The 26,754-nt window shown below is 38.3% G+C and overlaps 2 protein-coding genes across 2 annotated transcripts; one reads left to right on the top strand and one right to left on the bottom strand.

Annotated features, from left to right (window-relative positions):
* The first annotated feature begins 4,633 nt into the window (after positions 1–4,633).
* Positions 4,634–6,217, top strand: LOC102787435 (signal-regulatory protein beta-2-like). Its single transcript, XM_087852120.1, has 6 exons — positions 4,634–4,676; positions 4,808–5,131; positions 5,216–5,563; positions 5,649–5,762; positions 5,997–6,046; positions 6,146–6,217. The coding sequence occupies exons 1-6, from the start codon at positions 4,634–4,636 to the stop codon at positions 6,215–6,217; spliced, it is 951 nt and encodes a 316-aa protein (XP_087708246.1).
* A 754-nt stretch (positions 6,218–6,971) lies between these two features.
* Positions 6,972–11,333, bottom strand: LOC102785768 (uncharacterized). The gene is made up of 6 exons (XM_087852113.1): positions 11,259–11,333; positions 10,762–11,106; positions 10,327–10,665; positions 8,971–9,087; positions 7,511–7,581; positions 6,972–7,037 (listed from the first exon to the last, which is right to left on the bottom strand). The coding sequence occupies exons 1-6, from the start codon at positions 11,299–11,301 to the stop codon at positions 6,972–6,974; spliced, it is 981 nt and encodes a 326-aa protein (XP_087708239.1). The 5' UTR covers positions 11,302–11,333.
* Between the last annotated feature and the right edge of the window lie 15,421 nt (positions 11,334–26,754).

Genomic DNA, 26,754 nt, shown 5'->3' with positions numbered 1-26,754 from the left:
AGTTCAATTCCTTGAGGTCCAATCAGGGGAATGGGACACAGTTATAAGGAAATAAAAGGGAAATAAGGAAAGAAACCAGGCCTCTAAATACCAAAACATCAGTGAACTTTAAACAGAAAAAAAATAATAACAGCGATCGCAATGCAAGACCAAAGAAACAAAAACTAGCTGTAGCTAACAACCAGAAAACTCATGACCCCCCCCCCCCCACACACACACACACACACACACACACACACACACACACACTGTGGCATTTACAAGACTACTAAACCAGTTGCACGGACAAAGGAAGTCACTCAGATCTGGATCTATTGTTCCATGTGTGTTATCGTTGCTTAATCAAGACAGTAAAGGACTTCTAAGTGTTAACAAATTTCAGCTGCATAAACAAGAGCTGTTTATGTGTGCAAAAAACAAGCATTGCACTACTTAGGTGCATGTAAACTAGTTAACACTGGCTAGTGAGCATGCAACAGCGCAGAAATAGTTTGCCTGAATCAAGTCTTGTACTTTTTTATTTCAAAGAATTGTGGTGTGTGTACGGTGACGGAGTCTGTAGAAGAAAACTCAAAGCCACATGTGGCGGCTGAAGTGTGAGATTCAGGCTGTGGCCACTTCTCTGTTTCCGACATCCCCTCAAACCTGTTTACTCAGAATGTTCATGAATTTTGTTATCAACAGAATATGCAGCTGGTTCACAAGAAGCCTTCGCTGGCTTTTTAAAACTTAAACAATTAACAAGCTCATTCCTGGTCATGGCCATGTTTCGCTCAGTTTTATGCAGAGTCGTACAAAAGTAATTCTTCTCAGTCACACAAACGCCACACACCTGTGCTCACATTTTAAAATGTAATAGTCGACTTTCGTCAGGTAAAATCTTTCATGCACTCATGATGTTAAATATGTTGCACTTAAGGCTCATTTGATCAGAGGTCAAATTAAATCTCATCAGTATCTCAGAAAGAAGTTTGCCGACCACCAGGTGATTTGCATGTGACTGAAAAGAAAGACATGACAGATATTAGAAGCCTGGCCTTTAATTTGTTATTGCAGCAGAAACACACTTTGTACATAAATTAGCCACACTAGCATCTTTGACTAAATAGTACTAAATAGCACCTCGAGGATGGAGAATAAGGTGCATTAAAAGAATGCTCAGACACGATAGCTAAGAGGATATCCTCCCTTTGGCTGTTTGCACCTCTGATGGCTTCCTTACGGTGGCCCTGAGAGGCCAAACGGACTGCAACTTCCGAAAACACTTGCAAAAAGAAAAATGCTGCAAAAAGAAAAACACCTGCAAAAAGAAAAACACTTGCAAAAAGAAAAATTCTGCAAAAAGAAAAGTCTGTTTGGCTTCTCAGGGCCACCGTACTTCCTTTCTGAAAAAAACTAATTAGGGTAAATGGTAAAATGGCCTGCATTTGTATAGCGCTTTTCTAGTCCTTAAGGAGCCCAAAGCGCTTCACACTACATTCAGTCATTCACCCATTCACACACACATTCACACACTGGCGATGGCAGCTACATTGTAGCCACAGCTGCCCTGGGGCGCACTGACAGAGGCGAGGCTGCCGGACACTGGCGCCACCGGGCCCTCTGACCACCACCAGTAGGCAAACATGGGGTAGGCACAATTCAGTTACAAATGCAACACTGGAAGCATTGCATTGTATCAGTGTAGTTTTGTTGAAATCCAAATATCAACAGATGTTGTTTTGTTTTCTTAAGCATGCTTGTGTTTTTAGCTATTGTGTTGAACTATATTGAGTCACAGACTGCATTAAGGTCAGAAAAAGAAGTGCGTGAGGGGAAGATCAGCTGTTTCAGCCCCCGAGACTTTCTACAAACATTAAAGCGAGAGCAGTGACTAATTAAGGAAACCACATTGTTGAACAACTGTTCTTATCAAGTGCTTGATATGCTGCAAACTGCTGTTGTTTAAAACCTTATTTTTATCTGGCATGTCTTGTGAAAAAGGAGAGAAAAACATTAGCCCCCTACACAGAAACTAAAAATAAAAAAGCAAGAGAGAAAAAAATCCCCCCTGTGGATTCACACCAGATAACCACCGCTGAATTTTCCATGCATCATCCGTTTCTCACTGCTTGTGAAACATGAACCGAAGAGTTTTTACAAGAAGCTGATCAGAGAGATGTGACAGCAGAACACAGGAGCCAAAACTGTTTAGTCCTTCGTTTCATTATGAATGTTCGACGTTATTAAGGTCAACAGACAACACGAACAAAATCGAATTTAATTTGCACAATCTTCTAGTGAGTGGTGACACACAAACAGTTTGCTACACAAGTACTACAAAAACTGTTGAAGTGCTAAAGTTAAAATTCATAAAAGTAATGATGACTGGTGTTATTGCCTGAGATTAATTAATTTAGTTTCAGATGCACCGATAGGAGGAGCAGGAACCTTGCAGGCCCCACATGTTAATGATATGATGACAAATACTCTGTTGCCACCTGCTGATGAGTTCTTAAATCCTTTAAATGTAATTCCCCAGTGAAAGAAAAAAGTTACAATTATAATACGATGTATTATTATTATTATTATTATTATTGTTGTTGTTGTTGTTGTTGTTATATTTTGCCTAAATGAAAAACTTCTTTTAACTTAAATCTTTCTATAATGTATTAATATCATGGTGAAAATAGAGCAACAGGACCGCTAGTCTTTGACTTTATTTATTTTCTGCTGTGTTTTACTTGCATCTATTTGAAAGACTGAGTGTAAACACACAAAATATTTTATTTTATGTGCTGGAATGTGCAGAAAATAGGTTTAAATGTTAAACTAATTTCTTCCAGTCAGAGAATGTTGCATATAATTAAATTTTTGCTTGATGCATAAAGTTAAAAGATTAAAACTAATAAAACAAGTTTTAAAAAGAGACTTTTCCATTTGATTACATTTTGTATGATGATTATGCAGAAAAAGTAGAATTGGGCTGAAAGATCTATCGCTTTATCACCTATTCAGGTTGTAAATCGTGTTTTTAAAAAGTAACTAATTACTTTTTAAAATAAGTAATCAGTAAAGTAATTGGATTACTTTTTTGGGAAGTAATCAGTAATTAGTTACTGATTACTTTTTTCAAGTAACTTGACCAACACTGTTCACAACATGCACAGTCCCTGCTCTCCACAAGTGAATCAGTTTGCCTCCCTTACTAAGTCTCAAACATTAAAGCAGGGCTCACTGCCGTCATGTGAACTTTGACTTTTACTTTTGCTGCTATCCTTCTGTGGCAATTCCACTCCACTCACTCCACCTTGCTTGCACTTGCTTCTTCACTTCTCTTCTCTCATCTACCTATCTCATTAACTAACAATTAGTAACTAGATAAAATAACCCTAATTTACTCTCTGAAATAAGTATCAATAAAACCTCTATTAACACACTCACAAGCAATGAGGTTATATCTTAATCATTATATAGATAAATGTGCTTATAAACACATCACTTATTTAGATTTTATAAATGATACCATGAACACATTATATATGGGGTTGTTAAACAAAAATAAACATTTATGTCTGTAGTTATAAATTATATACTAAAGATGAGTAACGCTGTATAAATGATCAATTAAAAAATCAAACACGTCAGTCGTTTCCTCCACAGAAACATTTCTCACTGATATTTTCTCTTTCTTGGACTGTTGTTGTCAGTTGGTGCTACATAAATAACAATAATTTGGACTGAATTGAATTTTAGCCTTTATGCATATTTTGCCACCTCAGTATTAACCTTGTAAAATCATAAAAATATTGAATTGCAATGATGAATTGTTTGCAAATTGGTTGAATTGCATGTCAGTCTTAATGGAAAATTTGCACAGAGCCTGATTAAGAAAAACTGTCTTTGACAATAGAAAACTTAATTTCATCTCTACTGACCCCAGAACATACTGATGTTCTGGGGTCTATTGTTAAAGAGGTCTGGTAGTGCAAAGCGAGGTGCTGAGGCCCAGGTTGCTCTGCTTTGAAACCACTCTGTGTGGCAGTACTGTATTAAGGGGAGAGCATCCTCACATGGGTGTTGCTGTTGTCCAGGCATGTGATGGTTGAGATCTTGCACTTGGCATGATTCTGGCTTTACCTGTAGCTCCACCATAGGGATAATTTATATGATATTAACCAAAATATCTGCTGCTGCTTTTCGTGTAATTTCGTCCACAAATTGCACATTAACTGTGTTTTTTTGATAAGCTAAACCGTATAGTATTTGTTCATCCTGCTCTTCAGATCTTATGACAAACAAAATATTATTGCCCCGCACCAATTAAAAAATACAGATAGTAAACTTCCTCTAGTGCAGAGTTTGATGTGAGGTATTTCTTGCAGCACGTATTACAACCTGGAGTAGAATTGCCATTTGCTTTTCCTGTGCTTAACATCTGACAACATAAACTACTATCAGACAGACATCTGAAACACTGCAGAAGAAGATGAAAAAGAGGCAAAAAATGTTAAGATCAGTGTGACAGGAAGTGTACTTTTAAGTCTGTTCTGTGTTAACCAATCAGATGCTTCAACCAATCAGATGGTCTAACAAACAAGCACATGTCACCTCTTAAACCTACTGAAATGCCTCAACAAGGACCAGTGTCAAGATGGTCATATTATGGATGGTATTGGTTTTTCTCCATGAAGGCTGTAAGGGCTTTTTTATTTCTTACTCTGATCACATGTTTGAAATATAATTATTTTTGTTGAATAGATACATTGGAATATTTTGGAATATTTTCCCCTCATTATTTTTTTTTCTATGTTTTGTTTTCACTCAGATTCTCTGGTTCCAGTGAAAACTGCTCATCTTGGTGAAGCAGCAACTTTAACATGTGCTAGAACTACTACAGAGATCAGCAGTCGAGTCCAGTGGTACAAGCAGAGTGTCGGAGATACTCTTAAACTAGTTGTTACATTTTATGGAACTACACAACCTGTTTACACTCCAGAGTTTCCTGAATCAAGATTTGAGGCAAAAATTGACAAACATTTTGTCAACCTGACTATTGTGAAGATAGTCCAAGAAGATGAGGGCTACTATCACTGTGAGCAAGGCAGTCGTGTTAGTAGTGAATGGAGCGGGATGTATTTGTTAGTAAAAGGTATGCAGCTGTTCTACTTTTACAAACATTTTGAACTTCTCTGAGCATCTTTTGAAGAACGTCTTTGTGTTTTGTATCACACAGGAAACACTCAGAGGTCATCAAACTACATCGTTGTCCAAAAGCAGATGGAATCAAATCCAGTCTATTCAGGAGACACAGCGACTCTCGAGTGTTCAGTCTTCTCTGATTCTGAGAACAAGACGTGTCCAGGAGATCAAAATGTTTTCTGGTTCAGAGCGGGATCTCATCCAAACATCATCTACACTGACAGGAAAAGACATGAATATGAGAACAGATCTGACCCTCAGAAAAGATGTGTTTATCGCTTTTCTAAGAACGTCAGCTCCTCTGATGCTGGGACTCACTACTGCGCTGTGGCTGCATGTGGGGAGATAATATCTGGAAATGGAACTAAACTTAATATTCAAGGTACCTGTACCTGATTTTGTCTCCCGTACTGGAAGTTATACTCAAAACATGTTTTTAAGAACTGATTTTTTTGTTTGTTTTATAGAGCAAACAACACAACCAGTATTTATTCAAATGACAATATTAATAGCCTGTTTGGCCGTTTCTGTTATTGGAAACGTTTTCTTCTGCAACCGAAGGATATGTAAGAAATGTAAAGGTAAGCGTTAACACTGGTTTAACATTCATGCATTTTAAAAACATGAAACCAATTCAACTTTAAAATCATAAGAAAAAATTATTGAACCGACTGATGATGATATTTTTATGGATTATGCTCCAGAGTGGGTATCTTTGTGAAACTTCAGTAACTGCAGTAAATTGAGAAGGCAATGTCTCATTAAGTGTATTTCACTATCATATATTTATCATGATAATATTTTTTTTATGTCAGGAATAGGAAATGCTGTATCGAAAGTACAAACTGACAACTTACACCAACCAGTAAGTAATGAAAATGATGCTATAATTTAGTTTAAATATGTCTAAAGACTTTTGTATCTTCATCTAAACGACTTTTTTATGTTTTTTGTTACTACGCAGACTGAAGCTGATGATGATATAAAATATGCTGCACTGAACTTTTCTGCTAGAGAAACAAGAGTAAGAAGCTGAGGACAGTGTGCTCTCTATGTTGAGTTGAATGCTAAAGGAAATATTGAGCATGTCCTGAATTTTAAAATAAACCTCACATTGTGTTACAGATCCCATGCCGGTGACTGCTTTCTGTTTTGTTTTTTTATAAATTAATATAATTAGTAATATGATTACGTGTTTATGTGTATTGGTAAACTTAAATTTAAAAGTATAGGTTCAGGAAACATGAGCTTTGTTTTACTCTAAAGCAGGGGTCTCAAACTCGCGGCACGCGTGCCATTTGTGACCCACGTCACCTCTACTTTCAGCCCGCATATTGATGTGAAGAAATTATTATTTTTTTAATTATTATACGAAAAATGATTTAATATGACGGCAGAGTGTTACAGGCATGGCCCTTTAAGTGGCCACTTTAAAGTGGCCCTCCAATGAGATGACAGTGCCAGAAGTGGCCCGCAGCTCATTTGAGTTTGAGACCCCTGCTCTAAAGCATAATTTCTGTGAAGTTGAAATAAGGAATAAAAACAATAAACTGTGACTTGTCTTTGTCAAATACATGAATCATGAACACATGAGGTACATATAACATAGTTTTAATGACAGCAGATTATTTATTGGCATTTATCCATTTGAGTGGTTAATCAATATTGCATGCATACAATATTAACACAGTAAATATATATATATATATATATATATATATATATATATTTATATATATAAATAATTCCAGAGTACATGCTGCGTCTTCCGGTAACTCCCTGTTATTCTTTCATCTTGTAGCTGTTCTTGAGGGAAAATCAAGTGCCGCATAGTTTACTCCCGCTTCTTCACCCTCCTGCAAATTAGTAAGAGCAAACTGTAATTGAACAATCAATTTCAAGCCTGGCTATGATTTACATTATACGGTTAAAAACACACAGAACATAGTCACAGTTAACTGCAAATACCTCACAAACTCTGCTTCCTGTAAGAATAACCATATAAATTAATAACCATAACCAAAGTACTTTTTTAGTGTTAAATTTTAAAAAAAAAGGAAAATGAAAAAACAAACAAAGAGTTTAGTTGAAAATTGAACATTAACGAGTGTCTCTCTGTGTCAAAGTTCAATTCTTGTTGACTCATCAGTCCAGCCCCCTCTCTTACAGGGATGCCAGTGGTGATCGATGACTACACTGTAATTTTACACTTCAGCTTCAGATTCATTTGACATTTTTCATGTATTTCACATGATAAAAGTGTTTTTCTTAAAGAAAATTTTAAGCTTACTGGTTCTGTGTTTGTCTGAAAATCTAATATTTTATATACCACATTATTCAGCTGATCCACAGTCGATCTCTCCTGTTGACTGACTGGAGATTGATTGGCTGTAACTTTTCCTGTTAATAAAAAGAAGACATTACCATTGGCAGAAGACCTAAAAATGAGATGTTAACAGTGTTAAAAATATTTGATGTAAATGTTTCCCAGGTCAGAACCAAGAATCTAATCATCAAGACTAAATTAATACTGCACAGGGACTCAGTTAGCTGTCATAGCTTCAGTTCTTTTTACTATAAATATTATGATGGATGCATTCATTTCATAGTTTAGTCTACTCTAGCTGTCACCAGAAGATTCATACTCTGAACATCCTGTTCTTTTACATCAAGAAGTAAAATCTGTCTACCACAACGGCTGCATTAGTCTATGGAGTCACTGTCATGGTCATAAAACGAAACGTGATACGACTCCTGCTTCGCTTTCTGTATCCGTGACTCATCCAGGAAGTGGGCTTCTCAGGTTTGGTGTTTGAAAATGCACAAGACAGATTTGATAGATCTCTAGTGTTTATGTCTAATTCTGACTGAAATCTATCACATCATGCATTATTAGTGAGGATTTCCCCAATGTCACCTCAAACTTTTGTCATTGCTATAAAAGGCTCAGCAGAAGCTCTTCTGTTTACGTACTCTATGGGAAGTTGGGACATAGTTCATTTCTGACATTCATAATTCGTAAAAAACTATGGCGATGAAAATACAAACATGTTTGGGGTATACTGCCGAGAAAACTTGAACTAATAAATGGTAAATGTCCTGTATTTGTATAGCGCTTTACTAGTCCCTAAGGACCCCAAAGCGCTTTACATAGCCAGTCATCCACACATTCACACACTGGTGATGGCAGCTACATTGTAGCCACAGCCACCCTGGGGCGCACTGACAGAGGCGAGGCTGCCGGACACTGGCGCCACCGGGCCCTCTGACCACCACCAGTAGGCAACGGGTGAAGTGTCTTGCCCAAGGACACAACGACCGAGACTGTCCAAGCCGGGGCTCGAACCAGCAACCTTCCGATTACAAGGCAAACTCCCAACTCTTGAGCCACGATCACCCCAGTCAGAGGTAATATTACCTGATATGACATTTGAATTTCTACTAGTTCAGAAACTTTGCAGTTCATGAACTGGCAACTTTGTTCTCTTTTTTTCCCTCAGAGGACCATCCACTAAATAAACCCAAACTGAAACCTGTCACGCAAAGTGCTGAAAGATGTAATTTTGTAGACATGGCCAATCACGAGCATGACAGTAAACAGCAGTGAAAACAGTAACTCAAAAAAACACTCATTATAATCCAGAAGAGAATCTCTGAATTTTGAGTAGAACCTTGAAGCAGATGAGCAACAGCAGCAGAAGGAAACACCTGATGTTACTCGCGCGCATGTGTGTACGTGTGTGTGTGTGCACATGCGTACATATGTGTATGCATGTGTCAGTAACCTACCTCTGCTGTGTTTCCAATCTGGTTTTTGTTTTTGTTTTCTGGTGAGAATCAGTGCAACATTCACCACCACAGAGCAGCTCAGCAGTATCACGAGCACAGTAACCAGCGGGAACGCCACTGCAACGAGAAAACATCCCAGACGTTTAACATCTCATTTACAAGTCTGTGTATCAGAAACAAAAATCATTCTGGACTCAAACCACTTCATTGACTCATTTTCCTACATGTGCAGTAATACATTATCATAAAAGTTAGTTCAGACATTCAGTCATGATTTTTATGTATACGTTCAACTTTTACTAAACACTACTTGAGAACAATTATATTAAAAAAAACTTCATGACATGCCTGCAGACAAGCTCAAGAGCACTTTTTCTTCCCTACATCACACAGTAACAGCTGTACAACAAAGCCAGATTAATGGGCCAGTGAACTATGTGTAGCTTAGTTCAATTTTCACTTTCACAAAGGTGACGCTCTTTGAATCTGGCAAAATGAATGTTGCACCTCGTGTTGAATGCATTCATTTACTCACCATTGGATTGTACAATATAACTAAAAAAAATAGAGATAAATTACTATTTCATGGAAATTTGTCCATATACGGGAAAGAAAAGAGAGTGGTGCAGAAAGAGTTCACAAATACAGTTGTAGCCTTTTTTTAATATGAATAACTGTTCAAGTGTTCCCTTAATTGTTTTGTACAGATATATTTATCTTACTCATCAGTGGGTTTGTCGTGATCAAATCACAAGATTAATGATTTTCTGCAGCAAAAGATGATAATGAGACCAATCACCTCTTATTGCATTTGTGTCATAGTGCACCCCTCTGCTAAACATCAGCACGTTCATATTTGGGAGAGTTTAAACACAGTTGAAAAACTAAAACAAAACTAATTCATTAACATGCCTGCAAACTCCATGTGACATATTTTTATTATACAACTTTCCTATTGGATTGTGTATTTTAAGTGTTCATATTAACAACAGTGATCTAACATAGTCACAACAAAAATCATCATGTGAAGCACACAAGACAACACGAGCAGCTGAAACAGACGGGCCTTTACGAGAACACTGCAGGAAATGGGGATAAAACACATACACAGAAAAGTACAGAGAAAAGGAAGCAAAGGTCACAGAGGCAGCTAAATGCCACCTGTGAATTCATCAACTCATGTGGGCTGTAAACTGAAAAACTACTGCATAGGTCAAAGAAACCCGTGAGGCTTAAGAACATTATAATGTTTATATAAGATCGATCAAACTTAAATTGCTCTCTTACATGCTCACAAAATCAGTGCAGCAACAACTACAGATAAGCAAATATTAAAATAATACTTCAAAAACATACCTATCTCCACTTCAGTTCCTTCACCAAACAGGATCTGTCCACATGTCACCACGGCACAGTAGTACGTCCCAGCATCAGATGAGTTTGTTACAGTTTTGGACAGACTGTAGTCACATCTCCCGTCCTCTTTATTTCTGAGACTGCCGTGGTAAATGACGCCTGGATGGACGTCTGATGCACCTTTAAACCAGTGCACTTTGTCTTCATCTGGACACTGATCTGTGTCATTCTTGTTCTCAGAGAGGAGCGAACACTGCAGAGTCATCGTATCTCCCAGATGTACTGACTCCACGTCTGAAGTTTGTTTCACAGTGACAGATTTCTGCAGCGTTTTTGTATCTGTGTGAATCATAAAAAGTCATGAAATAGCATTAACTGTAATTATTTGGGTTTAGAAGCAGATATGACAAAAACAGTCAAATTAAAATACGTTACCATCCACGACCAAAAACGTGCTATTAAAAAATTCCATTATGTATGCCGTTCCTCCTTGGCATAAGTATGTCGCTTCATCTTCTTTGCTTGCATTTGTTATGGTAAGAGAATACATATCACCCACTTTTGTGGCACTGAATCTTGAGTTGGTAAATTTTCCCTTTAGTGATATTTTGTCAAAACTTCCTGAGGCAATTGTTTCAATCATGTTTACAAAATTCAGCTTATACCAGTAAGACAACCCAACATCATCGTTAGGGATTTTACATGTCAGAGTCACATTATCTCCAAGTTTAGTCACAGTTATAGAGCTCTGGAAAGGACCCTCATCCCCCTCGGTCAAAGCTAAAAACAAAACAAAAAAACACGGTATTGGTTAGAACATGACAGGACAAAGCACTTAAAAAGGTATAATCTATATATAAACATTACTCAACCTTACAGAGTTTTGTTTTATATTGTTTACAATGTCACATGTTTCAGTGAAGTCAACTTACACAATGTACTTAGAAGAATCAAAGAAACCAGTCTTCTGATCATTGTGGTACCTCAGCCTTCTCTCGCACAACTGATGTCTTCCCACTCAAAGGAAGATTTAGTCACAAGCTGATCAAGGTTTACCAAGTGGAAATCACTGTGATTGGCTGAAGCACAGAAAATGTACTTCCTGTAAAATTCAAACCATTTACAGTGAATCTACACTGTTGTCGCTGCTGATTCTGCAGGAATAACTTTGATTGGTCGTTGCTTTTATTAATCTTGTATAACTGAAGAATAACAATAACAACTAATTCCTACAGTTATAACCAGGCAGCATAGGTCAAAGTATGAATTAAAAGAATAAAGTTTTCAGTGTTCACAAACTACACACTTGTTTATGTGATGGCCAGTACAATCCAGTGGCGCACAACTCAAGTGCTGCAGTTTTGTTTTGACTGCACACAAACTGATTTGTGTCTTTTTTTTCCAGTCAAAGTCGTAATCAAGCTAGCGAGGAATTTGGAAGAAAAACATTCTGATATTTAGAAGAAAATCGTTACAAACATAGAAAGATCAAAGCACATTTTAATACAACAGGGATCTCTTAGCCCTTTCTTGTTTTTAATGGTGATTGACTGGTGATAAAATCAGGCAGGAGTCTCTATAGACTGTGATATTTAAACATTATTTACCGTGAAGGTAGGGAGGCAGTGGAAGACAGCCTGGAGACTAAAGGTACAGGAGAGGAAAAAATGAAAGTCAAAAGAAGCAAAACAGAACTTGTATCAGGATTTTACTGATTTACAAGTTACACAATAATACTTTATGCATCTACATCCCAACATTTTGGTAAAAGGTTTCAAATAATTATTTTAAATGCAAAGCACAGATCAATGCATGTTTGATCTGTTGGGTTTTTCTGGTTATCTTCAGTTATTAAAGAATGTGTAAGTTTAAAAAAAACAATCATACTTTTACAGTGTGGTAAAATTTCAAATGGGATCAGAAAACTTTCAGCGTTGCTAAAAGAGAGAAAGTATTCTGATCACTGTTAAAAGTCTTGATTCTAAAAACAAAACAGCAACAACAACAAAAACCTTTATTCTGATTCTATTTCTGGTCAAAGTGAAAGTGTGAAAGTAAAACTATACAGCAAATTATATCAATACTGTGAACAGTTATTTCAGAGGCTGATACCCTTAAACATCAGTGACCAAACATGTTAATCTGACATGATATAATAAGAAACTACTTACAGTTGAAGAAGCCACAGCACATTGAGCAATTCTCTGAGAGGTGAGAAGTGATTGTTGGGGGGGGAGTTTAAAAGAGGCCACCACACAAGTACTCGACTGCAGCAAGTGCATGATGCAACTCATATTTTCCATAATACAAGCAAAGCAATCCCCATTTCACATGGCTACAGTGTGTGTACTTATAATTTGGTGTTGTGACTTTAAAATGATAATCTGAAGAAAGTTACAGAAAACAAATAGATAATAAGTAAAAGTATATTCAAACAAAGTTAATAATAATATGTTCATTGGTCATTGCCCAAAAAAGCAGAAAAAAGCAGAGTCGTCTTTTTCTGTCTGCAAACTAACAAACCCTCTGTAACCTGTAAATCTGTGGTTCTTTGAATTCACTATACAAGCAGCTGTCCACTCATCTGGATAGCTGCTTTCTGAGGCATCCAACATACTGCACATAGTTGAACAAAACATTAAAGTAGCTCTTTATTAGGCAGTTTCTTCCCCCACTGAAGAATAAATTTGGTTTTAGTCTTTTTTTTATTGAATTTTTTTTACATGCATACTTGAAACAGCCAAACATGAGCTGAAACAGAAGGACATCAGTACTCATTTTATACAATAATGCAATAAGAGGGCTTTTTAATGGTTACTTTTGTTTCTTTTGGGATCAAAAATGTATGTAAGCACTTTCTCAACTTATCTCTGTAGATCTACTGGATGCTTCCTGCAACTATGTGTCTCATTCACATGGTCCAGCCTAGTTTAGTGTGTCCCCTATATGTGTGAATTATTAATCTTTCTATCAACTGGACAGGAATGTTCTAGCAAACCCAGATTTTATTTCCCTCCATGCTGCCTTAGTCTATTGGCAAACCATGAAATAGTAATTTATCTGTATATTTACATGGACATAGAATGACTTTTACTTAGCTTAAGTCTCAAGAACAGACATGACTTCTCATATATCACAAGTTATGATTTTTCTATAACACTAGCAAGTTATAGGGTTAGGTTATTCTTTCATAAACCCACCCAAACTCGCGAAAAAAATAAGTATAAAAGTAGTATAAAAAGGCATTGCATGGTGTCTCCATAGTTAAGTTTAACTGCTGTTTCTGAATGAATTACATCTCTACCAGCCCTCCAACCTATGGAGTTTTTCTCTTTTAAAAACTGGAAAAACATGTATCACTGGATTCAAATTTGTTTACAATAACTATCTTGAGACTGTTGTCAGTGCAGATGCACTAAATTAGCTGCCATGTGCAACCAAAGTTTACTGGACTCCCACTAACAAATATGTAGTGAACTGAAACCTGCTGAACAGGAGTCTTTGTTGTGGTGAGGGCTTCTGTTATGACATACTTTCAGTATTTTCAAGGCTTCTGTTTTAACTTAGTTGCAGTTGTGTACACTGTAAAGAATGAAATGAAATTGTTTTTTAAATATATTGGTTATTTTCTGCCATCACATTATTTGTTTTACACACATATCTCTGAATGGTAAATGGTAAAATCAAATTGGTGGTTAAAAGACAGAAAGATATCCTTAAAACAATGGCTGTATTTCTAAAGCTTGTATTTTACAGTGTATGTATAATGACTGGATTTTGTTCTCTTGGTCAAAAACAAATAAATAAACAAACAAACAAATAAGAATTGCTTCTACAAGCGTTTATAAAAGAACAGCTTGCTTTGAACAGCTCAGTGAACTCCAGCCTGGTATCCTGATAGGCAATGTTCCCTCTAAGCTGCGCACGTGCGCAATTGCGCACTGCTGGCGCGGTCTCTGCGCAGAAAAAAACCGCGTTGCGCAGAAAAAGAATCTAACTGAATTGAAATTAAAATTAATACTTTAACAATTCTGTTTTGCAGTGTGAGTCAGTGACTGGCTGATTAGAACGATGCCACCTTATCCCAAAGTCCAGCCAATGATGCGATTCACATTCGCATATATGCAGCTAATCAACGTGGCTGACAGGCTATGACAGCGTCCTTATGTACCGACACAGCGAGCAAAGCGGCTGATGAGGAGTGAAGCCACGTTAATGACAACGTGTACAACCATTGGAGATGTGAGCAGGACAGACGGAACAACTGACGGAAAAAGTTTGGACTTTATACCAGTTTTTAAATTGTGTTGATCGGCCACGTAAAACCAGAGTTATGATAAAAAATATCTGCAATGTTTGTTTTTCTTCCTGAATACTGTCGTTGTTTCTATTTACTGCAGGAAGAAACGGTGAAAACAGCGTTTTATAAGGAAAACGCTCGAAAGCCTGTGAACATAAACAAAATTTAAAAAACCCGCCCTTTCCTATTTGTCGAAAAATGTACCATGTCGACCAATCAAAACATGGCATTTGTTGTTTAGGGAGGGAGGAAGTTTTAGGAGTGACGGCGGTGTTTTCAGATGTGAGAGATTTGCGGCGTTTAGCACAAATCTTGTGTAGTTAGTGTGTAGTGTAGTCAGTAGTTTTGTTGTGTGTGTCAGAACAATGAGGCGACTGCTGAGTGTTACAGGTGTTACAGCAGTGACACATCTGCTGCTGTCAGGCCTGCAGGTATCAGGCTGTTGTTCTCCTTCATCTCATAGTGACAGAAATTATTTTTGGAGTGGCACAAATCATTTGTGTGGCATCAGATTTGATGCAGAACAGCTGATTGTTCTGTAAATAGTTTGAAATGTTTATTTAAAAAACACCTTGGCTGCATTTTTAGGTAAACAGCTGCAAAAAACTTTGTTGTTTGCAAAACTGAGTTACTTTTTTGAAGAAGTAACTATATAATTAATTGGCCAACATTGGTCATTATTTACTGTATTTTGCAGACAGAGTTACAGACTCTCTCCCAGACCACAGACTCATAATACAAGTCAGAGCTTTATAAAAAAAAAAGAAAAAAAAAAGAAAGTTGTGTTTTCAAAATTGGAGTTCAAGTTATTTTTACTTCCAATAGTGTTAACATCCTACACAGATTATGAACAAGATTTTTGTTTTAATTTTCATTGTAAGTGGGCTAAAGCAGTTAATTAAAAGTAGTCTAACATAAATGTAAATGTTGTAATTTGATTATTTTAATAAACATGTAACGTGGATGATTCGATGCTGGCGTGACCACAGTGCACACGTCTGCTGTTGCTCACAGTGGTCCAAGTGTCCGCTTGGGAGGTTTGTGCGTTCGCTCAGACACATGAAACATTAGAGGGAACGTTGGTGATAGGACGTCACAATTGTTACTAAATGGTTCACAGTCAACTGTGAGCAGTGTTGGGTAAGTTACTTTAAAATAGTAACTTAGTTACATTACTAGTTACTTCTATCAAAAGTAACTCAGTTACTTCAAGTTACTCGTTACTTTCAAAGTAACTAGTTACTAGGGAAAGTAACTTTGGTTTTACTCAGAATTCTCTTGTTAATGTGTTGCTTCCATAACTTTGCCAGTCTTCTAGCTTGCTTACTTGCCACAAGTGCACTGTGCCACCTACCAATAGAAAGGAAAAGATAATGTGCATATTTCCACGAGAGAAATCCCACGCCTGGACCGTCACTGACTGCTGCCATGATTCTAGCCTACGTCACAGCGTCATGTGTGCTTTTTACATCCAACGCAAAAACTGCAGTCGTGGTGCTTTGATTGTACTCAGAACTTGGAAATTCTGCCTTCTGAATAGGAAGATGTAGGTAACAGCAGACTGCAGATGAGCTGCATACAGGGCTGGACGGGGACAAAAAATCGGCCCGGGCATTTTGACTAGAGACCGGCCCACCATTATAGGAAAAATCATAAAGCCTTTGAATGAAAGCAAACGCTGTTGTGACAGTGATGTACATTGTTTTGATGGTATATATGCATCAATCTATCAATCGTTTGTTGTAAGACTCAGATAATTATTTTTTAAAAGCGAGACATTTTAAATGAGAATAAGAAAGAAAAGTATTTCTTTGTGCCCCCCTCTCCTTTTCATTGCCCTACCTGGCCCCCCTGGCAAAACTTTGCTAGTCCCGCCCCTGCACAGCTATCAGCTGTCAGCTACCTAAAAAGGATCCTGGGGTTATTTGTCTCTCAGAAACAGTTCATAACTTCCCTTCAACTCATTTATGTCACCTAAAAGGTAAACCTGTTTCTCCATCACCTGTTCAGCTCTGATGATTCAGTAAGGACATCTCCTGGTTTCATCTTCATGTTTCCCTCTCACCAGATAACCAAACCCACATCATGACCAGCAGCTTTTTTGCAGCTGTGGCTCCAGCAAACATCAGCTGATACTAGAAATTAATATTAAATAAATTCTAACAACAGCTGATCAAGCTTAAACGTGCTGCTGTTGTTTAACGCGACTTCGGCTGGTTTCCTCTTTCTGGCGCAAAGTGGACGATAAACAAACAAGAGAGCCGATCAGCTGATCATTGATCAGTTTCAGGATTAAAGCAGCAACAGGAGAGAGAGGGGAGAGAATGAGAGAAGAAGAGGCAGCTGTGCAGCAAAGACACAGAATAACTCCAGCTTTGTGTCTTTTTCATTGTAGCTGAATTACGGGACAAACTGTTCCTCTTCGCCTCAATAAGAAACACGTAATATTTTCTCTGAATACCAGACGGGACGGTTGGCAACTCTAATAACTTATGAACAAAATAAAGTTCAACATTAACTTCATAGCACCCACCCAGCTGTATAGAAACTCCGTCATGCTAGCTAGTAGCAGTATGGAAAAAGTCAGAATAACGAAAATAAACTCCACCTAAACTTGGTTTATATCTGACCCAGATAGACTGCAGGTCATAACTTCTTACCTGAAGTTCAGTTCACACTTGGACCGGCGGGCGCCTCGGGTCTCTTCCACCTGCTGCCTCCACCACTTGCTAATGTTACAGAATCTGTGGAAGCTCCGCGATAGCCACCACACGAAGTAACAAGTAACGACCCTACCTAAATCCCAGTAACGACTAACGCGTTCCTGATTTTGGCATAATAACTAGTTACCGTGCTCGTTACCACAATAATAACGTAGTTACTGTAACGCGTTACTTAATAACGCGTTAGTCCCAACACTGACTGTGAGTGGTATTATAACAAAGCGGAAGCAAATAGGAATGACAGCAACTCCACCATGAAGTGGTGGGCCATGTAAGGGGAAGTTATGGTATGGCATTATTTTTCAGGAAGTTCCAGTGGAAGAAATTCTTAATACTTCAGCATAAAAAGACATTTTGGGCAATTTCATGCTGCCAACTTTGTGAGAACAGTTTGGGGATGGCCCCGTTCCTGTTCCTATATGACAGAGCAAGGTCCATACAGACAGAGTTTGGTGTGAAAGTCCTGACTTCAACATCATGGAGTAACTTTAGGATACAGGGCAGAGTCTAACATAACATATGGAAGAATGGTTTTAACTGTCCAAAGAATGTTTTTGCAGAAGTAACTATCTTGAGACTATTGTCAGTGCAGATGCACTAAATTAGCTGTCTCGTGCAAAGTTTACTGGACTCACAAATAACTATGTAGTGAAACCTACTGAACAAGAGTCTTTGTGGTGGTGCATGTTTTTATTAGTACACTTTCAGTATTTTCAAGACTTCTGTTTTAACTTAGATGCTATTTTTTAACACTAAAAATATAATTAAAAAATTAAAACAGGAGATTAGTGGTCATTTTCTCCCATTAAATTAACTTTTTGTTTTGTTTGTTTTGTTTTTTGTACCTGTACCTTTGAAAATATTTCAAATTCTTTTCTCTTTTGCAAGCTATGTGTTAATTTTTTTGTAGTCTGTAATTTGTAATCTGATGATTCAAAAGCTGCACCACGTAGTGACTAAATACAAAATCAACAGATCAACACAATTACCATATGATACAATAGTTCTTCCTTGGTGCAAAAAGCAGATCAGCTGCTTTGATGATTAAAGGTCTCTGTACGTTTGCTGGTTGGTGAGCCTCGCCACTTCAGAGCAGATTGTAATCCTCTTATCTCATGAACTGTGATATGAAACTTTCCCTGAGTGCTAATCAAACAGAGCTGGGCTAAACACTTTATTTGTTGTTGTATGTATTGTTGAGTCAAATATATACGACAAAATTATTCCCCCTGATTCTTTTACATTATCAAAGCAACACAATGTAAAATAAGATAAATATTGGGATTCCCTAATCCTAATATTAATATATTAGGATAATACTGCACAACTAGTGAGATAACTCCGTTAAATTTCATAATCCTGTTTTTCGTGGATGCCTGGATGTTAAACTGAATTGTAGAGCAGCCACGCTGATCATGAAATAATTTAGACAGTTTTTAAACTCACTGACGCCGCAGTGTGTCTTTGACTTTGGGACCTGAAGCGGAGTTTGGACCCGGACCTGGCTAATGACGTCAGACTTTAAGACCAGATGGCAATAGCGCCAGGCGGCCCATGATGTAATTAGTATGCTACAAAAACCCCACAACAAAGGAGGATGTGAAGTCAGTGATATACCTGCTGCTTGGTCTGTGGCTTCTTCTCAAGCTTGCAGTGTTTTGTAGCCTTTCTCCTCGTTGCCAGGTTTGTCACAACTCATTGAGTGACATTGGGTGATCTGCCAGTCAGTTGCATGCAGTCTGTGGACGTCACATTATCGAATTGCTTGAAACCCCAGTGGAGTAGATACTAAAAAAGTACCTGTTACAGCTACAATTGCCTAATGGACTCGGCAACACTAATGCTAATGCCGCTGTACTTTAACTGATGTTAAAACTAGTTATTTGCTGATTAGGAAAGCACGTTAGGTTAAAGACTGTGACGGTTCAAAAGCAAATTAACACTACACTCTGCCAGATCACTAAATTATCTTTACTGTCTCTATGTCTGTCTCATTTCCCTCCCTGGGCATCAGACAGTCTTAATGTTTGTTTTTTTTTTTTTTGGGGGGGGGGGTTTCGTTGTCTCTTTTTCCTGTCCTGCAGCATCACGGTCTGAAAGCTTTGTTGTGCCAAACACATTTTCTTTCCTAAGAGGAGCACCTTGGACTCCCTGTAGGATCAACGTTATATCTTTGATTTTATTATTCATATTATTATCTGTGTGGCTATTATGATGGTGCAGACAGGGGGTGAACAGCATGAGAACAAAGCAGAGGACAAGAAAAGAAAGGGGGTGCGATCAAACAGGTAGGTCTGGGTCTCCAACTGATGCAACTGTAACAGCTGTAACAAACTCAAACAATCACAGCACCTGAAAGACAAGACAAAGGGAGGTACACAAATGAACATTGCATTTGCTCTTTGTGTGTGTGTGTGTGTGTGTGTGTGTGTGTGTGTGTGTGTGTGTGTGTCCGTGCATGTGAAAGAGATGTTAGCACAGGCAGTGGGGGGCAACAACCAGTGAGGAGCAGCAGGGAGGGGAATCCTAGTACTCTTACAGTTTCCCAGAGGGACTAAGGCTCAGTAAGCCCCAGAACCAGGCCTAGCCACACACACACACAAACACACACACAAACACACAAACTACGCCACCCTCTGAAGTATGGTGTCTCCTAGAGTCAGCAGTGTCCCCGGGATGTAGTTAAAATCCCTCCGAATCAACAGCCAACCCCAGCCAACCTTGACACCTCAGAATTAGGGGGACATTCAAATATACATATACAAAAAAAACTTCAATTTCACAGAGTTTAATTATTTATTTAAAGTAAGTAAATTGTCACCGTTATTACTGTCCCTGTCAAAATTCAGACGCTGCATCCACCTGAGGACCCGGCCTTCGTGGTCTAAGTGGGCCGGGTCCTCCGAAAGCCAGGTAGGCCGGAAGTGAGTGATTGTACATGACGAGCTCTCTCGGTGGAGGGAAACTCTGCCGTCTGCTCCTTGCTATCTAAATATAACAGGACACTGGCATAAATTCTCGACCATCTCACACTTCTGTTTAATCAGTTTTCTGTTTGACGTTTATTCAGCTGTGTGAAAACCCTCCCGAGGGATTAATAAAGTTTTATTTAATCTAATCTAGTCTAATAACTTTGATCTCAGCCAAACCGATTTACTCAGGAACAAATAAAACACGGAAAAAAGTCAAACAATCACGTTTTAGATTATCTAAGTGACTTATATATCATGTTTAACCTGAGTAGAGTAAGACTGCGGGGGTTTGAAAACGATGTGCCGGGAGTTCGCTGTTCTCGCCGGCTCAGATATTTGAAGTTTACACAGGTTCATTCTCGCCTGAAAATCTGCTAAAAGTTTATTTTGTGACACAGAAAGAGCAACAAGAGCAATATTAAAACAAAGTAGCTGCCGCCATTGTTGGAAACTGGAATTGGCGGGGCCCCGCTATGAATTCTGGGATATGTTTTTTCAATTTTGTTGTCCACCAATCTCTGGGAGAATGGTGGCTCCCAGAGATTTTCGGGAGGGGCACTGAAATTCGTGATTCTCCCGGAGAAATCGGGAGAGTTGGCATGTATGACCCCAGCCCCAGATAGGTGTAGGATATTGGGGTGTAAAAAAATCCTCCTCCCTACTTATCTGTGTGAAAAATGCAACACGAGATTGCTGCAGAGGAAAGTATTATTATAACAATTTAATAGGCTTTACTAGACAAATTAATATTTATGCACATTCTAATACCTTTACAGAGAAGTTCTTAAAAGTATTGCTGCACACTTCTGATAACTGAAAGATTTTGGTGCAACAGCGCCAAAACCAGAAACATTTATGTATGGAAACAATGAACATTGCACTGATTAGATGCACATGTTTTAGCACCAGTGCACCTGCACCTGTGCCAAATCACAACAAACGTTTTGCATGTTTGTCTTTCAAAGAATGTTGCTGCGTATTCGTCAGCGGCTGCGAAAGAACAAGCAAAGCCACATGTGGCAGGCGAACTGTGAGATGCAAGCTGTGGCTGGCTACTTCTCTGCTGCCGACACCCCGCCAATCCTGTTTACTCAGAACGCACATGATATTTGGTATCGACAGGATATGTAGCTCGTTGACAAGAAGCCTCCCCGAGCTATTTTTAGCTTAAACCGTTAGACAGATTTCAGTTTTCAGCCTTCCTGGATATGGCCTTGATTATTATAAGGCCAAAACTAATTACTCTAAACACCGAACAACTACAAGTGTGCTTAAGTTAAAAAAAATAATTTCAGTGAACTTCTGAGAGTTAAACTCTTTCATTATTTAATGAGGTTTGCAGACCTTGATGTGACCTTGACTTGCGTAAAATTGTGGAGAGAGGAAAAAAGAAAAGACATATATTAGAAACGAGGATGAATATTGTCTGGTTTCTTATGAGGCAGGTATGGGGGACTAAAAACAATCTTAAGAGCCATCACATAACCCAGTCCACATTGTGTAATGTTGCTTTGTCAGCAGTATTTGCTGTATTCCTGTTGCATGTCTTTCAGTGCTAGTACAATGACTCTCCTGTCAGAGATCTGCTGGCCCCTGACAACACCCACATTTAACAAATCCGTAGAGTCCTCATTAGAAGGCTGGAGGGGTGATAGTCAGGATTGGTTCAATTTGGACAGGGGTGGCTAACTCCAGAGTCAGTTAGATGTGTCATTGATCCATCACTAGATTACCTTCTCAATATTTCTTGAAGTTCTCCCGAGGCCTGGTAATGAACTAATCATTTGATTAAGGTGTGTGTTTTTCACTTTTTTCTTCTCCCTTTTCATCTTCATTTCTACTCAGTTTGGTTTAGGAACTACATCAATATATGTGTGACTGACCTCTCAATTATGGCCTGACAAATATTCATTACAGCACACACGTCAAAGGACACTGTCAGGGTTCCTGGGTCGGTGACCCAGTGTTTTCAGTTTTGTCACATTTAGGTTATGTTGCCACATCAATGCTTTCACTTCCTGTTTTTCCCCGTGTCAGCTTGTCTCTCGTGTCATTAGTCAGATTATGTTCAGCCCTGTACTCACCTGTTTCCAATCATTGTCATGATTCAACCTGTGTATTTAAGTTCCTCGGTTTCACCAGTTCTCTGTCGTGTCATTGATGTTATGTTGTCGTTTCCGCCTGCGTTCAGCCAGCCAGCCAGCCATTCAGTCCGTCCTTCATTCATTCATTCAGTCAGTCAGTCGTCCAGCCAGCCAGCCATTTCCTACCTCTGTTCTGTTTGTTCACTGAATCGGCAATAAACACCAACCTTCACCTAACTATCCACGAGTCCTGCGTTTGGGTCACTTCCTCGCCTCCACTCAGCAACCCCTGACAGACACGTTGTATGTAAATTAGCCACATTAGTAGCTTCGAGAAAGTGATAGTTATTGGATAGTCTGGGGATGAGAATGAGCTGCACTAAATGAAAACTCAGACATGATACCAAGAAGGTGCAAAAGCATGGGGATGATATGACCGATGCACTGGAGAACAGCAGCAAAGTTTTTCTATTTAAATGCTTCATTACATCAATTTTGATGTTATTATTTACTATAAGCTCACTATTTACTGGCACAATGCATAAAGGTAAGAAAAAGAGGCGGCCATCTCTGCCGTCACTTTGAACAAACATTAACATGTACCGGGTGACTAAGTAGCACAAAACAAAAAATCATGATAACCACATTTCTGCAATAGAAATTCTCACAGCACAGCTGTTGTATTTTACAGTACAAATGTGTAAATGCTTTGTATATGAACTGCTGCCGTTAAAAAAACAAAGTGGGAAAAGTTCAGAAACTAAAAATAAAAAACGAGAAAAAAAAGCCTTCTGTGGATTCACACCACACAACCACATCACTGCTTAATTTTCCATTCGTTGTTCATGCTGCTGCATGTGAAAAATCAACTACAACCAAAGAATCATGTATGAATGAATTATTTACAAGATACTTATTTTTAAGTTTTGCGTAAGTTAAATCAACTCAGTGCAAACACGCAGATCATTGAAACTCTGATCAGTAAAAATCTTGTTTGATGACCACAAAGTGAATGTGATGCTGTGTTGCATGAGCCCACCAATTTCCCAGTATGTTTATTTTTAAAATGAACACTAATTGCACATTTTTCTCTTGTAAATGGTTACTAAGGTCAAGCCCCTTTCATGACTACATTCCAGAGTAAAAAGTCAAACACAAAGTAAGGCCACATGTAGTCCTGCTATTACTACAAAAACCTTTGCTACAATTTCAGTCTTATTGTCTTATGGAAGTAAACTGAAATCATTTAACTTCCGATGCATTAAGAAGAAGAATTGTAGGCCCAAAATGTTATGGCTCTGCTGCCACCTGCTGGTGAGTTGTGAAATTCTTTTCCAATGCCCTGGTGATTATAGGAGACAAAAATGTTACTACACTATGTTTTGTATAAAGTGGAAATGTTAATTATTACTTAAATCTACATTTTACAAATATTGCATGAAATGCCATACAAATATTCATTTGTCAGTTTATCAATTTAATTGAATGACCGACATTTTTGGTTGGTGATGTAAATCCTAAAAGCTTGTGTTTGACATTTAGAGGATTTAAGGTATTTATTGTTTGTTGATTCTAAGTTCTGTTATTAAAATTGTGAACATTTAAGATTTTCGTCATGACATTTGTTTCTCATTCTCCTCAAATGAAATTCAAGTGGGAAATTTTATAGTAGCTGGGTTGCCAGATGGCTTAAAATAACTGAAATTTACAGTCACCTAAATATTACTGAAATTTTTCATAATCAAAATACAGAAAATCTGTCTATTATTATATTTGGGTACTTGCAAAATTGCATTTCAATACATATTCACCTGACTACAGGTGCAGCTGAGGTTCGAAGTATAATGCCCGACCTCAAGGAAAGGTGGTCAAAGACCATTGTTCTGTTTATCCCTCCTTTTGTTCTAGTTTTGCTCTTTGCTACTGTTTTTGTCACTACTGATAACATGAGATGTGCCATTGCCAGAAGGCTTGCTGTATCTCTCAGCAGAGTCTCAAGAGGGCAGGAGGAGAGGGCTGTAGAAGTGCATCATCCCGGCCACAGGATCAGTATCTGCATCAGTATCTGCATCAGTATCTGCATCTTTGTGCAAGAAAAAACATCACAAACACTGCATAACAACATAAACAACATAAAATGACCTCCAGCAGATCACATGTGTACATTTTTGGCCAGCATCCATTAATATGAGCTGTGTTAATAGCCCAAAACCATGTAGATTGAAAAGAGTGGGTTAACACTTTTTTTTTTAATCAGGGAAAGACTGACAGCAAGCAACCTGCTAGTTACTTGCTAGTTAAATACAAAAAAAATCATGTTGCTCTATAAATGATTCCTGGGGAAAAACACACACACACACGTGAGACTTGTAACATTGTAACAACAGGCACTTTGGTGATGTGCCTCATCTTGTATAGGCCTTGATGATCTTTAAATAACCTTTTAGGGTTTTCACAGAAACGCCACAGCTATGACACGTGTAATATTTAAACATCCTTAACATGCTTATGTTGCAGACTCAATCCATTCATTTAAAGCACCGTTATACACATGCAATGTATATAATGAGTCTGCTGAGCACGAGATAAAGCCTGTGAGTGCATATTTAGGCACATAGTCCCTAAATGTGCCTAAATCCAATAAAGCATGTCTACTGAACTCGACCTATTACCCAGGAAATATGCCCCCTATGTGCTCATATCTAGGCGCTGCGGGCAGACCAACATGACCAACACATCCACACAAGTCAGTAGGGCAGCCCACACCTAGATTTTGACCATTCTGTGGTATGGTGTGGGCCCACATGCCGGCATCATATCCACAGGATGCCCACAATGTAGATGTGAGGTTACCTACTGGTATCCATGTGACCCACATTTCATGCCAGTACAGTACAGGGCAGCCCACTCAGGTTCAAATGTGCAGTACCACTCACTTCACACTACATGAGTCCATAATTTCAAAGAAACAGTGGACTGCCCAATACAGGTTGCACACAGGAAACCAACACGGAGGGCTCCGAGAGGTAAAACTACTGTGGTATATTAGCAAGATAATGCTGCTGAGCTTGAGTCTGGAATACTTACCTTGCAAGTATTTTGTGTATTGTTGAGTTCTCTGCTCTGTGAGATGACCTTTTTTTCTCCTTTATTTAGCTTCTGTTGTTCTTACAATAAAAGTTGAGTGTGCCCTTTCGGAAGTACCAGCGCTATGTTTGGTGGAACTCGTGTCACGGACACACCGGTCCACTGTGTCCATTTCATGCTTTGCTTCTCCAAATCATGAAAAGTGCATGCAGCAGTTGCAGTAAGCAAAACTGTATTCTGTATTCTAGCCTTAAGTTAAGAATGAATATTGGGTTATGGTGATATTTCTGCTCATGTACTCTTCCAGAAGGCCATATGTGATACTTCAGGGAGGGGAAAACATACATGATTGAGGTATTTTAGTGAGCAAAACTTAAATAAAGAATCACTTACTGCAGGTTTAACTTTTTGTTTCTAGGAGATATTCACATAGAGTGTGAAAAAAAAGACTAAAGCTCTATTTTACTTAATGTGATTATAACCGTATCACCACTGATTCTAGCTCACCTACAGTTATCTATGACTCACAATAAGGCTCGTCCAGGCAGAAAGATTCTGTTTTGAACCACTAGAGGGAGTTCAAACACTTTGGTAATGCATCAATTAGCTGGACATTGAGAAAAAACAGCTTATATTAAGAATCTTTGAGCCAAGAAATTGAAATGTAGAGAAAAAGACAAGAAAAGGTGCACAGTGAGGCACCTCTATGCCCATGAATTCAATAGATGGAGAATTTTCCTCAACGATGTTTATTTTAAATTTAGGAAACAAATATCAGGATTGCAATTCATTAAAACAGCATGTGGAGCATAATGTTTATACTGAAATATGTATGTACAACACTGCATCCTCCTGAGGTTGTGTTTTCCTCTGAAGACTGATATGTGGCTGTCAATAGATGTCACTCGTTGCACAACAACACAAGCCACAATGCCTCTATCACGGCAGCTTAGTTTTGTCTTCAGTCACCCCTCATTCATTTTTATTTTGCTTCCATTTTGCGTGTCCTTTTAAAAGTGGTTTAGTTGTTCTCCAGGTTTTGTAAAGTTTGTTTTTTCTGGTATGTGGATAACCCAGGTTTCTTCATTTATCCACAAGAAATTAAAAAAAACATTGTATTGTCGGCTTTGTGTTTATGCTCAAACACTAAAAGAGAGATCAAACAGTACGCATGTTCTCATGACGGACATAGATTTTTGTCAGTGTGTGGCTCTGTAGCCCACAGTTTACGTAGTTAAACTGTGACAGTGTAGTTCAGTTCA

Source organism: Neolamprologus brichardi, chromosome 2, assembly GCF_056152115.1.
Source record: "Neolamprologus brichardi isolate AB-2024 chromosome 2, ASM5615211v1, whole genome shotgun sequence".
Classification (NCBI taxonomy): domain Eukaryota; kingdom Metazoa; phylum Chordata; class Actinopteri; order Cichliformes; family Cichlidae; genus Neolamprologus; species Neolamprologus brichardi.
Note: the sequence above shows the minus strand (reverse complement) of the source record. Positions and strands in the feature narration are given on the sequence as shown.